We start from the raw sequence: 18,790 nt of genomic DNA on the forward strand, positions 1-18,790 counted from the left end.
AGCACTGAGTTTGCTTTAATGACTTTCCTTTTTTTTTTTTTTTTTTTAAATTGAGATGGAGTCTCGCTCTGTTGCCCAGGCTAGAGTGAAAGTGGCACGATCTCAGCTCACTGTAACCTCCACCTCCCAGGTTCAAGTGATTCTCCTGCCTCAGCCTCCTGAGTAGCTGGGATTACAGGCATCTACCACCACACCTGGCTAATTTTTTTTGTATTTTTAGTAGAGATGGGGTTTCATCATGTTGGCCATGCTGGTCTTGAACTCCTGAACTCAGGTGATCTGCCCACCTAGGCCTCCCAAAGTGTTGGGATTACAGGTGTGAGCCACTGCACCCAGCCTTCAGTGACTTTCTAAGTGTGATGGGGACCACAAGGTAGGCAGCCAGAGCAGATGATTTCAATCATGGAGCCCCAGATCCATGTAGATGAGAAGGTGGAATGCAATTGTAGCTGTGGTTCCAAGGACGGCACAGACAGGACTGTGTGTTATCCCTTGAGGGACCATTGCTACAAACCAGTTGGCACTAAACCTTAAGTCGTATAAGGAGGATGAAACCCACTTTATTTGGGTTCTGTAGAAAATTTGCAAATGGACTCTTTTTTCAGTCTGTATGTTTCTGAAGTTCTCTGTGCAAAGGATTTTGTACTAATGAGTAGGAGGTATGTATCCACATCAAAATGTCTCCACATGTACAGGAGAATGGAGACTTTAGGCTTTACTAATAGGTGCTAGAATTAATCTGGGTATTCATGTGTACTGTTCCTTTGTGACGCCTATGACACTCTTTGCTTTTGACTGGCATTAAGGTTTAGAAAATGCATAGGTTGGTATCGGGATGGAGTAAAGAGAGTACATCATAGGGAGTTTCCCCTTCTGGGGCCTCCACAATCTGCATGTAATTAAATGCTGCATGTAAGATAAACATAAACAAGAAGATCACATAACACCCACAGAACCCATAGCTTCCCATAAGTAGAAAAGAAGACACCAGATTGTAGCAAAGCTATCTCCTCAACTCCTGCTGCAAGCCTTTATGGAGACCTAATGAGTCTGGAAATATTGTACATAGGAAGCAGGTTCACTGTGAATGGGTTATCAGTTTGTCTGAGTCCAGTGAGATGGAGCACCACCCCCGCTCCAAGTTATATGAAGGGAATTAGTGGTCTAAAATACTAAAGTCTTCAAAGAAAGCCAAAAAGTAGAGGAAATGTAACAGAATAAGTGGGAGAAATAGCAACCTGGTAGATTTAAACACATGCATTCGGACTGAAATACAAGATTGACAGACTTGAATAAAAATTTCAAGCTGATTGCTGTTTCAAGAGACACACCTAAAACATGAGGATACAGGAGGGTTGAACATGAAAGGATAGGAAAAGATAGATCTTTTTCCACAATGGAAGATAAAATCTGAATGGTTAGTAGTAATGGCAAACAAAATAGACTTTGGGTGAAAAGTGTTACCAGAGACAAAATAGGTCCTCATTATAAAACGAGGACTAACTGTTTCCTTGGAAGGTATAATACCTGAAACTATAATTGTTCATATATATGCATTTAATGAGTAGCCTTATGTGTATAGAGGAAAAATTGCTATAACACCAAGGAAAAATAGAATTATAGTGGAAGAGCTATAAAAACATCTTAATGAAAAATTTCAAACATTCACAAAAGTAGAGCTTCTTTATGCCCAGGATTTAGCTCCAGTGATTACTAACTCCTGGCAATTCTCTTTTCTTATCCTGCCACCCACATTTAACCTTGTTTACCCCCACAACCTATTATTTTGAAGCAAATCTGAGAAATCATAAGACAGAATCTGTAAATGTTTCAGAATGTACCGTAAGAGCCAATTTCCTTCCTTCCTTCCTTCCTTCCTTCCTCCCTCCCTCCCTCCCTCTCTACCTCCCTTCCTTCCTTCCTTCCTTCCTTCCTTCCTTCCTTCCTTCCTTCCTTCCCTCCCTCCCTCCCTTCCTCCCTTCTTTTTTGACGAAGTCTCACTACGTTTCCTAAGCTGGAGTTCAGTGCTGCGATCTCGGCTCACTGCAACCTCCACTTCCTGGGTTCAAGTGATTCTCCCACCTCGGCCTCCCGGGTAGCTGGGACCACAGGCACATGCCACCATGCCCGGCTAATTTTTGCATTTTTAGTAGAGACGGGGCTTCACTATATTGGTCAGGATGGCCTTGAACTCCTGACTTCTTGTTCCCCCCACCTCACCTACCAAAGTGCTGGGGTTACAGGCATGAACCACTGCACCCAGCCAGAATTTCTTTATAAGATGTTTATAACCACAATTACATAGAACTCTTCTCCAAAGCAACAATAACTACTTAATATTTTCAAAATTTGGGTTCAAATATCTCTGATACTCCTATAATATTTTAGAGTCCATTGGAATCATGCTATGTAAAACGTTAACGAATCTGATACCTGACTCTTCATATCTCTTTCCATTTGATTTTTCTTGGTAACATTTGCCATTAATGTACTATATATTTTATTTCTTAGTGTGTTTAGTATCAGTTTGCCTGGCAGAACAATGCCTGGCATAATAAATAGCTATCAGCCAGGCGTGGTGGCTCATGCCTGTAATCACAGCATTTTGGGAGGCCAAGGCGGGTGGATCATGTGAGGTCAGGAGTTCAAGACCAGCCTGGCCAACATGGTGAAACCCTGTCTCTACTAAAAAATACAAAAATCAGCCGGGTGTGGTGGCAGGCACCTGTAATCCCAGCTACTCGGGAGGCTGAGACAAGAGAATTGCTTAAACTTGGGAGGCAGAGGTTGCAGTAAGCTGAGATTGCACCACTGCACTCTAGCCTGGGTGACAGAGCGAGACTCTGTCTCAAAAAAAAAAAAAATCTATCAATATAACTGTTGAATAAATAAAAATCTTGGAGTTTGATAACAAATCCTTTATTTTGCTAATGCATTATGAAAAGTACAAGAATAAGACGAACTGGAGCCTTGTGATGTCTGGTAAACCTCGCCCTTCCCGCACTTTTCTCTCTCTCTCTCTCTCTCTCTCTCTCTCTCCTCTTTCTCCACAATAGGCATGGCTAGGTGAGGGATGCACAAATGCATAAGAATGTAATGCTTTAAATTCCAATGAGAAAAAATAACCCCTGTAGACTGAAGAAGGCAGGAATAGAACACGCAGAATTCAAGGACCCACTGCAACCAAGGATTTCTCTGCTTATTTAGAGTTGCACTGAAAGCCTTTCCTAAAGGAAGTCTTAGTTTGAGGATAGAGTGTAAAGGGGACTACCGGACCTGGTGATCCCTGCCCTCACTGGGGCTGACATTGCACGGAGGCAGAATTACAAGCTGTCGTCAGCATGTGCTCTTGGAAATTATGGAAAGATTCACCAGTCCTATTTCAGGATACTCATTCAGAATGATAGTCTCAGCTTTTGAATTTCAGTCCTCCAGGGACAGACCTGGACTTCCAGAGGCAGGACTCTAGCCTCTTTTCAGGAATGTTACTTTCTAAAGAGACACTAAGAGATAGATTCCAGGGATGGTAGATTGATTTCCCTTGGGGATTCCCTTCCAGGGAGGTCTTGGGCTTGGAACATCAGCTCAAGATTTTAAGCAAGTCTCTCAGGAAATAGATCGCGGGGCTGGCAGTATGAGGTAATAGAGGCAGTTAGAAGGGAACTAGAGTAGGTAAATTCACACAGCCTTTGCAAAAGAGAGGTGGGTCCCATGGAGATAGAGCTTTCATCAGCGCGATTTACTGAGGTCCCTGCCATTCCTCACTCACAGTAAGGATTTTCCAGGCAGGAGGGCTGTGATCACAAGGGCAGAGCAGGGTTAAGTATGGGCTCACCGACCCCTCCTACTGACTGCTGGTAGTTTGGTAGAGCGAGGATAGATTATCCAATGGAGCACGAGGGAGGAGGGGCAGAGGGCAAGAGGGGATGGACAGAAGAGAAGACTGGCAGGATCCTTACTCCTACCTCTACCCACAGCCAGTGCCTTTGGCGCACTGAGGTGCACAGGGTCCCTTAGCCGGGCGCAGGGCGCGCAGCCCAGGCTGAGATCCGCGGCTTCCGTAGAAGTGAGCATGGCTGGGCAGCGAGTGCTTCTTCTAGTGGGCTTCCTTCTCCCTGGGGTCCTGCTCTCAGAGGCTGCCAAAATCCTGACAATATCTACAGTAGGTGAGTGCTTGACCGGAGAATTCCCAGACAGGCGCGTCCCGGATACTCGGATACTCGCACTGCCAGGGCTCCAGAGAACAGCGCTTGATCAGAGTCATCCACGTGATTTTCCAGGCTGGGCTTGCGGACCCGGCTGGAGGAGGGAGAAGCCCATTCAGCTGTGGGGCAGAGAGGGGCCTCTATTGCTGAGGTGGGGAATAAAGTTTTGGAGAAAAGAGATTCTCCTTTACTGTCTTCTTCCTGTTCAGGACGCGCCCCCATCCCGCAGGGCTGGGGCCAGAAATTTGAGACTCATCCCAGAGCTTGAGTTCCTGGGCTGCCTTCTCCAGAGCGCAGTGGGACTTTCAGAGGCTCACCTTAAGCTCCGGAGGGTGCGTGTGTGTGGGTGCACAGTAGCTTCCAGTAGAAACAGTGGTGAGCGTTTTCAGGCTCTTGGAGACCAGGGAAAGGCCCTCCTGAGGGCAGCACTGCAAATGTTGTGAAGCTGCATCCGGAGCCAGGGTGGCGCAGGCAGGTATTTCATGGCTGCAATGCCAGTGGAGTGTTTTCCACCAGGGGAAACCTGGAGAACTGCCCAGGGCTGAGGAGAAGATCCAGGTCATTCGCATCTTTTGGAGTATCCTTCCTTTTACCTGTGCCGCTGACCGTTTTTGAGGGATTCATGGGACTGTTAATTCTGCATTTTGGGTCTCAGTTTTACTTCTTTTACTTTTACCCCAAAGGGAATAGAAGATAAAAGAGAAACATATATGAACATAAAGGGATCATCTCAGGATCGAGCTTCCCCAAGACTTTATTTCAACCCATAGTGGGTTCTAATGGATTCCTTTTAGATCATGGAGAATTAGGGCTCGTAGGGCTGGGAAGAACCACAGATCATCTAATTTAGTGCCCATTTTCATTTCCTGAGAGGGCAATTGAAGGATGGGGAGTGAGATGCCTTCCTTAAGAGCACTTGTGGCCTCCCTGATGTCCCATGAGGAATTAACTCAGGGTTTTCTTACTGCAAGACCATGCTCACCACAACTTCCACTCTGAAGCCCTTTTCACTGGGGATTTTCAAAAATCACTGTTTAAGAAACAGTGCAAGTCCATTTGAAGACTTTTCCCCCCTCTTTCTGAGTGTTAGTAGCAGTGAAGCAACAGAGCTTCTTAACTTCTTGAAAGTACACAGCCCTCCTTCCTCAGGCTCCAAGGAGTTGATGTCATTTCTGAGGTGCTGGAATGCTGATTTTTGCCCCAGAAAGCCACCTGACTCCCCAAGATCCACCGCTAACAGCTGTTTCTGTGGGGACCCCTTCTTCCCAGCTCCCTGTTCTTACATGGATTAAAATGTGAGTAAGACCTGTTGCAGATTTGTACTTTATACATCCCTTGTTGCTCCAGACTATTCAAGCCTGGGTATAAGTAAACTGAGTCATTCAGAGAGCTGCGCACTACTTCTCTACTCCCTTCCACCCCCACCCCGCAGGCTTTTGGTATTTACTATTACATTACCTTCTCTTCTGATCTTCCTTTCTCTGCTGCTGAGAACCTTAGATTCAAGCAAAGGCTGTGTATTAGAACATGTACTGAGAAGACATTGATTTCGTGGAACTTGTACCTCTTTTGAGGATCAAGCTTCTCTTTCCTTAGGATGGATGTTTCTGGAATCAGTGATTCCCTAGTCTCTCGTGCAACCAGGATCCAGCAGGCCCACCCCAAGTGCCCCACAGTTGTCCTCAAATGTCTTAATTAGAACTTGATCATTGTTTGGCCTAAATTAAGTACATCCTTTCAAAATACATTGGAATCTTAAGGATTTGGATTCTAAGTAGTGGCCCCTCATTCCTTCTGTTCCAGTGATGATTTCTTGGACCAATCTCTTAAGGTTTCTATCTCCTACAGCAGCAGAAATGTCCAAAGAGCAGGATCCCAGAAACAGCTCTCATTGTTTTTTAGGAACTATTCACACTCATATGTACAACACCATACCTGTATTTCCACCAATGCCGTGATTTCTTTTGGACTCTGCGTCTCCATAAGGCCTTAGTTAAAATATACATGTACCTCAGGATGAGGAACTCCCGTGGCTAAGCACATAGTAGCTCATTACACTGACATGGATACCGTGATTCACAAGAGGCAATCTCTCACGGACCAGAGCCACAGGTAAAAATTTGGGCGGCCATGCTCTGGGTGAGTGGGCTGGGTTTTACCCAGAGGGACATGAGGAGACTGGCAAAACTCATCTTCCTCCAATCACTATCCACTTCTGTTTCCTTACCTTTCCTCTCCTGGATTGATCACTACTGACTTCAGACACTGTGTTCTCATCATTCCAGAACTGAAGTTGTGCATTGTTCCTAGGTGGAAGCCATTATCTACTGATGGACCGGGTTTCTCAGATTCTTCAAGATCACGGTCATAATGTCACCATGCTTAACCACAAAAGAGGTCCTTTTATGCCAGGTATCTTTTCTCACTTTTCTTGATTTCTCCTACTCCAAGCAAAGAGCAAAATGCTGTTTGCATAGAAAGGCTTAGCAAAATGTTTTTTAAAAATCTAATTCAATTGGAAGGATGAAAAGCTTGTGTGTGTGTATGTAAAGTGCCAAAAAACTTCTTAGTCTCTAATTACCGGGACCTGACATTCCATACTCCCATATTTTTTTTTCCCCTTACTTGACTTCTACTCCATCCCAAGCAACCATCCACTCATTATTATGGATTATTTTAACAAATACTACTTTATAAGATGGCTTAAAAAATATATTAAACATGGTGGGGCAAGGTGGCTCACACCTGTAATCCCAGCACTTTAGGAGGCTGAGACAGGTGGATCACTTGAACTCAGGAGTTTGAGACCAGCCTGAGCAACATAGGGACACTCTGTCTCTACAAAAAATACAAAAATTAGCTTGACATGGTGGCACCCACTTGTAGTTTCAGCTACTTGGGAGGCTGAGGGTGGAGGATCGCTTGAGCCAGGAGGCAGAAGTTGCAGTGAGCTGGGAATGCACCACTGCACTAGAGCCTGGGCAACAGAGTGAGACTCCACTTCAAAGACTCTCTGTATATAGATAGAACAGAAATATTCAGCCTTATTTAACACTACTTACATGTAAGAATCACTTTTCTTTTTATAGATTACTTTTCCTCTTTTTATGATATCAGAATTTAAGTAAGCTTTTGCAGGGAGACCCTTATTTATGCAGCTAAGTTAGGAGTCTATGGCTGAGATGGTCTTGCATTCTTGAAAAATAAGTGGCTGCCCACGAGTTTGTGCATAGTGATTTCAGATGTTCTTAATGGAGTCATTGAGTCCAAAGAATTTTAGCCAAAATGAAGCTCATAAATCTTATCAACTCTTCTGTTGATCCACAAGGAAACAGAAACCCTGAGAACTTAACAGATTTGCTTGATAACAGAGTTGGGTGGATTTAGGACTTTATGCTCCAAATTGCTCAATATGAAAGTGTTGCTCAGGGAAAAGCCCAAACTCCATCATCATGCAATATACCTGGACATGCACCCCCTGAAGCTATAATTTTAAAAAAGAAAAAAAATCCAAAAGCAAGCATCTTGGAGGGAGAAAATTGTGAGATATTTTCAACCTTTGAAGATAATATCAGGCCTTGTCATTGTTCAGATTTCTAAAACCATTTTTTTTTTTTGAGACAGAGTCTCGCTCTGTTGGCCAGGCTGGAGTACAGTGGCATGATCTTGGCTCACTGCAACTTCCATCTCCTGGGCTCAAGCAATTCTCCTGCCTCAGCCTCCTGAGTAGCTGAGATTACAGGTGTGTACCACCATGCTCGGCTAATTTTTGTATTTTTAGTAGAGATGGGGTTTCACCATGTTGGCCAGGCTAGTCTCGAACTCCTGACCTCAGGTAATCCTCCCGCCTTGGCCTCCCAAAGTGCTGGGATGTGAACCACTGCATCCAGCCAAAACCATTTTTTAATCTACATTTTTTCATTTAAATTTTGCCAAGTCAATCCTAAGCCAAAAGAACAAAGCTGGAGGCATCACACTACCTGACTTCAAACTATACTACAAGGCTACAGTAACCAAAACAGCATGGTACTGGTACCAAAACAGAGATATAGATCAATGGAACAGAACAGAGCCCTCAGAAATAACGCCGCATATCTACAACTATCTGATCTTTGACAAACCTGAGAAAAACAAGCAATGGGGAAAGGATTCCCTATTTAATAAATGGTGCTGGGAAAACTGGCTAGCCATATGGAGAAAGCTGAAACTGGATCCCTTCCTTACACCTTATACAAAAATCAATTCAAGATGGATTAAAGACTTAAACGTTAGACCTAAAACCATTAAAACCCTAGAAGAAAACCTAGGCATTACCATTCAGGACATAGGCATGGGCAAGGACTTCATGTCTAAAACACCAAAAGCAATGGCAACAAAAGCCAAAATTGACAAATGGGATCTAATTAAACTAAAGAGCTTCTGCACAGCAAAAGAAACTACCATCAGAGTGAACAGGCAACCTACAAAATGGGAGAAAATTTTCGCAACCTACTCATCTGACAAAGGGCTAATATCCAGAATCTACAATGAACTCAAACAAATTTACAAGAAAAAAACAAACAACCCCATCAAAAAGTGGGCAAAGGACATGAACAGACACTTCTCAAAAGAAGACATTTATGCAGCCAAAAAACACATGAAAAAATGCTCATCATCACTGGCCATCAGAGAAATGCAAATCAAAACCACAATGAGATACCATCTCACACCAGTTAGAATGGCAATCATTAAAAAGTCAGGAAACAACAGGTGCTGGAGAGGATGTGGAGAAATAGGAACACTTTTACACTGTTGGTGGGACTGTAAACTAGTTCAACCATTGTGGAAGTCAGTGTGGCGATTCCTCAGGGATCTAGAACTAGAAATACCATTTGACCCAGCCATCCCATTACTGGGTATATACCCAAAGGACTATAAATCATGCTGGTATAAAGACACATGTACACATATGTTTATTGCGGCATTATTCACAATAGCAAAGACTTGGAACCAACCCAAATGTCAAACAATGATAGACTGGATTAAGAAAATGTTGCACATATACACCATGGAATACTATGCAGCCATAAAAAATGATGAGTTCATGTCCTTTGTAGGGACATGGATGAAATTGGAAATCATCATTCTCAGTAAACTATCGCAAGAACAAAAAACCAAACACCGCATGTTCTCACTCATAGGTGGGAATTGAACAATGAGATCACATGGACACAGGAAGGGGAACATCACACTCTGGGGACTGTTGTGGGGTGGGATGAGGGGGGAGGGATAGCATTGGGAGATATACCTAATGCTAGATGACGAGTTAGTGGGTGCAGCGTACCAGCATGGCACATGTGTACGTATGTAACTAACCTGCACAATGTGCACATGTACCCTAAAACTTAAAGTATAATAATAATAAAAAAAATTTAAAATTTCATTGTGGTAAAATATATATAACATAATCTACCATTTTAGCCATGTTTTTTAATTGAGTCAGAGTCTTCCTCTGTCTCCCAGGTTGGAGTGCAGTGGTGTGATCTTTGCTCACTGCAACCTCCGTTACCTAGGTTCAAGCGATTCTGGTACCTTAGCCTCCCAAATAACTGGGACTACAGGCGCGTGCTATTAGGCGTGGGGCACCACGCCTGGCTAATTTTTTTATATTTTTAGTAGAGACAGGGTTTTGCCATGTTCGCCAGGCCGGTCTTGAACTCCTAATCTCAGGTGATCTGCCTGCCTTGGTCTTCCAAAGTGCTGGGATTACAGGCGTGAGCCACCGCACCTGGCCCCATTTCCAATGTACTGTTTAGAGGCTTTAAGGACATTCACATTGTTGTAGGACCATCTCTGAAATTTTCAGAAGTTTTTCGTCATCGTGAAGTGGAACTCTACTTATTAAACAGTGACTCCCTGTGGCTGACAGCCACTATTACTTCTTGAAACCATCACTATGACAGTTATTACTGTTACTACTTGAGACCATCATTACGAGACTGAACGAAGGACGACGAACGTAAAAATGAAAACTTAAAAGAAACGGTTGTAAAGGGGCCAGGGGAAGAAGAAAAGAGCTCCCCGCTTCTAGTGAGCAAAGGCAGCCGCTGAGCTTCCACAACCCTTTTTATTGGGTAGAATGAGCAGGGAGGAGGAGGTAACGATTGGTCAGCTGCTTGATTGATCACAGGTTCATATTATTACTAACAGGCTTCAGATTTGCCTAATCATAAGAAATATTGCACTTGGGGCGTGACTTCCCTCAGCATTCCTTCTGGGTGGTAGACGCAGTTTGTCAGTTTGCCAACATTCTGCATTTATGAGAAACAGTCTGCTGTTTACTCATATAGCCTCCGGTGGTATACTGAGTTGATCACAACCCTCACTCTTTTGGCCTCCAACATTTCTCCCTTTTTGTTTTTGAATTAATTTGAGAAAGGCAATTACTGGCTGTGCAGCCCTCAATTGCTGGTTGGTGGTCCAGCTTATCTTACAGATGCACAGGAAACCATGGCCAGCATGGCCACAAACATGGAGTCAGGGGTCTTTGCCTGACCCCGATGCTCTAACAGTTTCTCAGCTTCCTGTGTGGTTTTCTTGATCTGTCTGCATGTCATGGGGGTTGATGTGAGTGTGACTCCAGTCGGTCCTCGTTCCATCTTCACATTCAGATTCAACTGGCTCATGGCTTGTACTGGGGGAACCAGGCCTGTGATTGGAATCCATGAGTCCCTCCAGTCTCCTGTTCCATGGTCGCACACACCTTGAGAGCACCCACACGGTTTGTTCATTTTCTGTGAAAACACAAACATACCCTGGTGCCCACCTTAGTAAATCTACCAAAACAAAAGCAAAGGTTTTTGTAGCTGTAGCCAGGAGGCATGCTGTTGCTGAAGCATCTGCTCCACAAGCTACAATTCAGCTTCTGCCTCTTTTGGTTAATTGCTGCGGGGTAAACCTTTCCACTGATAACAAGAAACAGGCTCTTTCTGATTAACAGAAGACACAGAGAAAGCAAATCTGAGTCTTATCCTTGTGCTCAGTTCCCACATCTTGACAAGCTCTGAGAAAACCTCCCAAGCCCTCTGCACATCTCACAGGTGCCAGCAAATGTTTACAATCCACGAAAGCCAAAGCTAAAGTTAGCCTTTCTGTAGCCGCAGAAGACGGTACAAGCCAATTTTCATCCTCTCTCTCCTGTTCACCACCCTCAATAGGTGCTATATGTGGGGCAAAAAATTCTCTCAAACCCTGAAATAACAAAAAGATGATATGTACCAAACTCCAAAAAAAAAAAAAAAAAAAAAAGAGAAAAATAACCAAATTCTTCCCCATGTTATTTTGATTCAAAAACTTCTCATTCTTTGGACCTCTAGGGCACTAAACAGTACATGTTTTAGAACACTGACCTTATGTTGCTTCCAGCAGACTTGTAACGGGGTTTCTCGTTCATCTGGTTGGTTTTAATTTTTTCTGGGCTTTAGTTTTTTCTGCTCCCAGACCTTCCTCACTCAAGTCCCTGTAGGATGCTATGTGTCCCTATCAGTGCCTGCAAGTTTCTGCTAGTCTCTGCTAGTCTTTATCTATCCCTATTTGTCCCTGTGGTCCCTGTTAGTTCCTGCAAGTCCCTGTCTTTCCCTATTTCTATTTGTTTCTATCTCTATTTATTTCTATTTATCCCTGCTTATCTCTGTTTGTCCCTGCAGGCCTCTTCAGGTCCCTGCAGGTCTCTTCAGGTCTCTGTTTGTCCCTGAATGTCCCTATTTATCCCTGTTCAGGCACCACTTGTGGTAGACTGCCACAATTACTACTTGTTACTGTCATTATGAGAGACATTACTCTTACTACTTGAGACCATCATTACGAGACTGAATGAAGGAGGACAAACACAGAAATGAAAACCTAAGACAAAAGAAACCGTTATAAAGAAGGGGGCCAGGGGAAGAAGAAAAGATCTCCCCATTTCTAGTGAGCAAAGGCAGCTGCTGAGCTTCCACAACCCTTCTTATTTATTGGGTAGAATGAGCAGGGAGGAGGAGGTAACGATTGGTCAGCTGCTTGATTGATCACAGGTTCATATTATTACTAGCAGGCTTCAGATTTGCCTAATCACAAGAAGCACTGCACTTGGGGCGTGACTGCCTTCAGCATGCCTTCTGGGTGGCAGACGCAGTTTGTCAGTTTGCTAACATTCTGCATTTATGAGAAAAAGTTTGCTGTTTACTCATATAGTCTCCAGTGCTATCCTGAGTTGATCACGACCCTCACTCTTTTGGCCTCCAACAACGCCCCATTACCCTCCACCTTCAGCCCCTGATAACCATATTCTATTTCTCTGTTAATTCACTATTCTGGGTACAGCGTATAAGTGAAATGATACAATATTTGTCCTTTTGTGTCTGGCTTGCTTTATTTAGCATAATATCTTCAAGGTTCATTCATATTTAGCATGTGTTAGAACTTTTTTATGGCTGGATATTCAATTTTATGGATACATCACATTTTGTTTATCCATTAATCCATTGATGGACGTTTAATTTTTTCCACTTTTTGACTATTGTGAACAATGCTGCTATGAACACTGGTATACAAATATCTTTTTGAGTCCCTGCTTAAAACCATTTTAATATCTTTTACATTAGTTTTCATATTCTTCACTGCCTTCGTATCTGCCTAACCTGGATATCCGATTAAATAGTTGTAGTATATTCATTTTTAAGACAATTATTTCTTAATTTCAAAAATTGTAACTAAATTAAATTGATTTAAATTAAAATGTAGATGAAAAATTAATGGTGACATTTCCAATAAACTTTGAGAAACTACTGGCTGGGTATAGTGGCTCACATTTGTAATCCCAGCACTTTGGGAGGCTGAGGCAGGAGGATCACTTGAGCCCAGGAGTTAAAACCAGCCTGGGCAACATAGTGAGACTTCATCTCTACTAAAAATAAAAATAAAACATTAGCTGGGCATGGTGTCATGCTCCTGTGGTCCCAGCTACGTGGGAAGCTGAGGCAGGAGGATTGTGTGAGCCCTGGAGGCTGAAGCTGCAGTTAGCCATTATCATACCACTGCGTTCCAGCCTGGCCAATAAAGTGAGACCCAGTCTGAGAAAAAAAAAAAGAGAGAGAGAGAGAGAAACTACTGAAAGCTACAGACCTTTTACTCTTTAACAAATACAAGCAGAGCAAAATCTATAAACAATTCAAGGAATGTGTGGATCCTTTCTGTTTTTTCATAGGATTAGGAGTCTAGAGTTTCTTTTAATAATTCCCTCATCATGGATGTCTCTGAAACTTTGAAATAGAATTCCCATTTTTCATTTCATCCGTAGAGCTTGGCTGAAGGTCTGCAAACAAGGAAACACATGATTGGGTTATTATTTCTGATCAGATGCCCAATTTAATGAATTGAAACATTTGAGCCAATTATTAACTCCTTATTTGGAAACACTTTCCCATACTGTTTATTTATTTGCAACTTTAATAAATGACATCAGAGGCACTGAAGAAGCAAAGGTTTGTAATACTCACATGTACTACTGCTCCAACCAATCAATATCTGGAATCACAAATGGATTATACATATTGGCTAGAAGAATATTCAAGAGATATTCACGAGCATGAGAGAGAAAGCCTAAATTGCTTTGAACAGACTGTGAGTAGAACCGGAGATTCTGAAAACTCTGCTAGTGATGACTCAGAAGGAAGGAAAGAACATGATAGAGAAAATCTGTATTGTCTTAGAGACTATAAATCATCATACACAGGCTTTTTGTAGAAATATAGATGTTCAAGTGTTCTTACTGTCTATAGTAAAATGTGAGAGGAAAGATAGATTGAGAAAATAACTATGAGGCAGAAAATGAGGACTTTATGGTTTTGGGAATTCTCAGCCTATTAGGATGATAAAATATTTTAAAATTGGGGAATTCAATGTCAGGAAAGCAGTGTATCCTGTTGTCTTGTAGAGAAAGCCAATTGTATGGCTGGACAGCCTTTTGCTATTGCCTCTGCAGGATTAAACAGTCAGAGTATTCAGTCACACAGAAAGCTCACTGAAGAGATTAGCATGAAGCAGGTTTGGTGTGCACTGGTTACCAACTTGCCTGAGTCTGCTAAGAAAGAACACCCACATAATGCAACAAATTCCATGAAGTGGATTTATTACTTGCACGTGGGCAGCAACCAAAACCTAAAATTCATTGTGAGCTGGTCCTCCAAGGTTCAGAAAGCTGCCCGGGATGAATGGAGTCTCAACTGTACATGCCCCACTTGCATTGCAGATAAAGGACCACGAAGTGCAGACCACCTTGGGTTTTATACCCTGGAGAAACATGACGTACTAAGCTAAGTGTTGAAGGACATCCTGTTTCTAGTGGAGACTGTAACAAAGCCTGGGCTATTCCACCCAGTACCTCTCTATCTCAGAGTGTTACATTTCCAGCACTTTCTGCAGTTATTCTTGATAACTACAAGTGACAAGCAGAGAGGAAAACAGGGTCAGCCCAAGGCCACCCTGAGAACTGTCCTGCAATTAGATGTATGTCTCATGGATTCCTTCACCCATAATGGCAGAAGCCACGAATCAAGATGAAACTATCTCGTAAAGATGTGTGGAGGCTGGGCGCGGTGGCTCATGCCTGTAATCCTAGGAAATGAAACAAAGGAAAAGGAAATGAAACAAACAAAGGAAAACATGGAAAAGATGGATAGGACAAGATAATGACTAGTCTACACATAAAATAAAATATCTATTTCCCCAAATAAACATAAACAGAGGATCATCACTATCTCACAGACCTGGTGAAAAGGAATGAGAACATGTCCCTGAAAGGATATTTATTCTTGTTCAAAATAAACAGGTTGAAATGAAAAGGAAAAGGACTAGAAGTAAAATATTATTGCTACTTAGATCAGCAAGGTAGAGAGGAGGCACACGGAGTTGAGGATAAAAGAAAATAAGTAAATGAGTAAAATAATTGAGGGGATATTCCTACAAGGCAGCCAGCCAGATAAAAGATTTTAATGGTGCACATTACAGAGGCAACATATTAAAAGGATGATGAGGTGGACATCTAGACACTAGCTGGTGGCCTTGCTCTTCTAAAAGTCGGTGGATCCTAGGCCGGGCGCAGTGACTCACACCTGTAATCCCAGCACTTTGGGAGGCTGATGCAGGCGGATCACCTAAGCTCAGGCGTTTCAGACCAGCCTGGCCAACATGGTGCAACCCTGTCTCTACTAAAATACAAAAATTAGCCAGGCATGGTGGCTCGTGCCTGTAATCCCAGCTACTCAGAGGACTGAGGGACATGAATCGTTTGAACCTGGGAGGCAGAGGTTGCAGTGAGCCGAGATTGTGCCATGCACTCCAGCCTGGGTGGGTGACAGAACGAGACTGTCTTAAAAAAAAAAAAAAAAAAATCTGTGGAGCAGCCTCTTGTTTAGTGGAATGAATTACTATGACATACCCAGGAGGGTCACAAGGTACCCCCCCAGATTTTTTTTTTGAGATGAAGCCTGGCTCTTGTCATGCAGGCTGGAGTGCCATGGTGTGATCTCAGCTCACTGCAACCTCCTCATCCCAGGTTTAAGCGATTATCCTGCCTCAGCCTCCCGGTACCCAAGAATTTTATACCTTCAGAAGTACTGCCAATTTGGACTAAAAGGTATGAGGAGGATATGACAGGGAGGAGAATATGACAGGAAGGAGGGCTGTTGAACTCCCCAGATTCTGCAAGTAGGAAATAAACTGACAAACCACTCAGCTGTAACCACATGCAACGATTCATGAAAAACGAAGGAAAACTCTGAAGGTGAAGCAATGAGCCCAGATGGCAGAGCTTCTAGCCCAGAAGGCTGAGCCAAACCACAGGATTATTTCCAGTCCTTAAAACCTAATTTTGTTTGCCCAGTTGGAGTCAAAATGTCTTGGGACTGGCACCTCATTTTTTTTTACTTTCTTTTTGCCCCCATTAGAATAATGTCTATAATTGGTATCCTATGCCTGTCCCACTATTGGTTTTGGGGAGCAGGTCATTTTTTCCTAGTTTCATAGATCCACAGAAGGAGAGCAATTTTGCCACTGAATGGATTACACCCAGACTCTCACCCACACTTGATGTAGATTATTTGGATGATGTGATTTGGGAATTCTGAGCTGATGAGCTTTAGATGAGATTTTTCACTTTGAATTGATAATATAATTGTTTGGGACTTTGGGGGATGTTGGGACAAGATGAATACATTTTCATTCCATGAGGGGTGTATATGAATGTCTGGGATCTAGAGAACACTCTGTGGTAGGCAAATAATGCTCCCTCCCAAAGATACACATGTCTGAATTCCTATAATTATTTATGTGCTATTTTACATGTTCGAAAGGCAAAAGGATCTTTGCAGATGTGATTAATATAAGGATTTTGAGACAGGGAGACTATCATGGATTACCCAGGTGAATCCAGTTTAAATACAAGAGTTCTTATAAGGCAAGCTTGTCTAACTCATGGCCCACGAGCTGCATGTGGCCCAGGACAGCTTTGAATGTGGCCCAACACAAATTCATAAACTTTCTTAAAACATTATGAGATTGTTTTTGCAATTTCTTTTTAGCTCATTAGCTATCATTAGTGTTACTGTATTTTATGTGTGGCCCAAGACAATTCTTCTTCTTCCAATGTGGCCCAGGGAAGCCAATAGATTGGACACCCCTGTTATAAAGGAAAGAAGATGGTAGGAGAGTTAAAGAAGTGATGATGGAAGAAGAAATCAGAGTGATGTGATTGCCTGTTGGAAGGGGGTCATGAGCCAGGGATGCAGGTAGCCTTGAGAAGCTGGAAAAGGCAAGAAAATGGATCATTCCCCAGAGCCTCCAGAAGAAATGCAGCTCTACCCACACCTTGATTTTATTCTAATGAGACCCATTTTGGACTTCTGATCTCCAGAACTATAAGACAATACCTTGTGTTGTGTTAAGCAACTAAGTTTGTTGTAATTTGTTAAAGCAGCAATAGGAAACTGAAACAGCCATGATAGGTGCTCAGAAGAACTCCAGGAGGCATGAAAGGAGGATGCTAAAGCCTTTACAGTGCAGGTGTCCCTGGTGGGCACTAATGAGAGAGCCTGTTGTATTGCAACTTGGACAGATTCTGGAGCCTTCTGTTACAGGGGTTCCTACGCAATGTGGGCTGATTTTCAAGTAATAAACATGAGTGGACCTAAGTAAAATTTATGAATAAGGAATATGTTGTCTTTAAAATGTAAAAAAGGCCTAAAAGATGTTGGGCTTGTAACATTATGGGCACAGAGATGCTCAATAATTGTTTCTTAATAGTATTGGGGATGGAGAGGTCTTCAACTAACCAAATGATCCTTTGGAATTTAAGTGAGGGACTGGGTCTGATACTTTGCATGGGACAATGGCTTATCCCCTTTGTGAGCTCCTTTTTGAATGTTTCTATGTCTTAAATGAGTGTGGCAAATGAATCTCCTCAGAGGAGGACACCCTCAATGTAATGTTATATCTGTACTCCTGGAGAAAGCTGGAAGCAGTGGCTCTTGCTGGCAAAGATTGTGGGCAATAGTAGGGCTGTTGAAGTATACTATGAGTAGCCATGCATTGTGTTTCTTCCAAGGTAAAGACACACTGTGACTGAGAGCCTGTTAAAATCAGCATGGAAAAAAACATTCTAGCCAACTCTATGACTGCAAAGTATTTGCCAGTAGATACTTGGATAGAGTCTTTCATTTTAATTAGCTTGAGTACGAGGGCCTTAATATGTGGGACTATCTGTTAACATACCCCCAATCCTTACACAAAATTTGATTTGGATGTGATGAAGGCACACATGCATTAAGAAGATATGAGAGGTTTATGACTCATAGGGTGAGGTATTTTTTTTTCTTTTTTTCAGAATAGCAGGACAGGCTCCCAGGCAAATCTGAAAAATGGCTTTAGAGAGCAGGGAGGGATGACTGGCTTGAGTTTTTACTGTGAGGAGGGGTAGGATGGGCTGAGGATTTCCTTTCATTGTCCTGACTTGCATGGATTGAAACTCCTACCAGGGATAAGAGAGAAGGTGTGTGTGGGTTTTCTTACCAATTTGCTCAGATGAAGCATGGGGTTGGGAAGGGGAAATGGGGCTTGACATTTGTCAAGAGGCAAAGAGTGAAAATGGAGTCAGACTTCTTATTACACATGGATAATGAAGAAGGGGCCAAGCAGGCAAGTTGAGATGTAGGGGACTACTCTTTTAATGAAGTCTTTTAGTACTTTTTGACTGAATTTAAAAATTATTTGCATGTATCACTTCAAATAATAAAAATGATTGTTTTTGTAAAACAGAACAGAGGCTCTGGAATCAAACAAATGTGTACGGTATTTAAACACAAACTATACCAATGTCTCACACCTGTAATCCCAGTGGTTTTTAAGGGAGCTGAGACTGCAATGAGCTAGGATTGTGCTATTGCACTCCAGCCTAAATGACAGAGCAAGACTCTGTCTCAAAAATAAATAAACGCATACATTAAAAAATATTTGAAGCAATCATTCAAATACATACATAATCTTTGAAATAAGTTTTGATATTGTTATGCTAA

General features: G+C 42.5%; 1 protein-coding gene across 2 annotated transcripts in view; it reads left to right on the top strand.

Moving 5' to 3' along the window:
* Nucleotides 1-3,941: 3,941 nt before the first annotated feature.
* Nucleotides 3,942-18,790, top strand: part of UGT3A2 (UDP glycosyltransferase family 3 member A2) — a 34,257-nt gene continuing 19,408 nt past the window's right edge. Inside the window, exons 1-2 of one of the 2 annotated variants that reach the window (XM_517805.8) lie at nucleotides 3,942-4,166; nucleotides 6,516-6,617. In XM_517805.8, coding sequence (XP_517805.4) covers nucleotides 4,073-4,166; nucleotides 6,516-6,617 — 196 coding nt within the window. In that variant the 5' untranslated portion in view covers nucleotides 3,942-4,072. The remainder of the gene's footprint in view (nucleotides 4,167-6,515; nucleotides 6,618-18,790) is intronic. The other variant, XM_003310750.5, reaches the window with a different exon arrangement.

Source organism: Pan troglodytes, chromosome 4 (genome assembly GCF_028858775.2).
Source record: "Pan troglodytes isolate AG18354 chromosome 4, NHGRI_mPanTro3-v2.0_pri, whole genome shotgun sequence".
Classification (NCBI taxonomy): Eukaryota; Metazoa; Chordata; class Mammalia; order Primates; family Hominidae; genus Pan; species Pan troglodytes.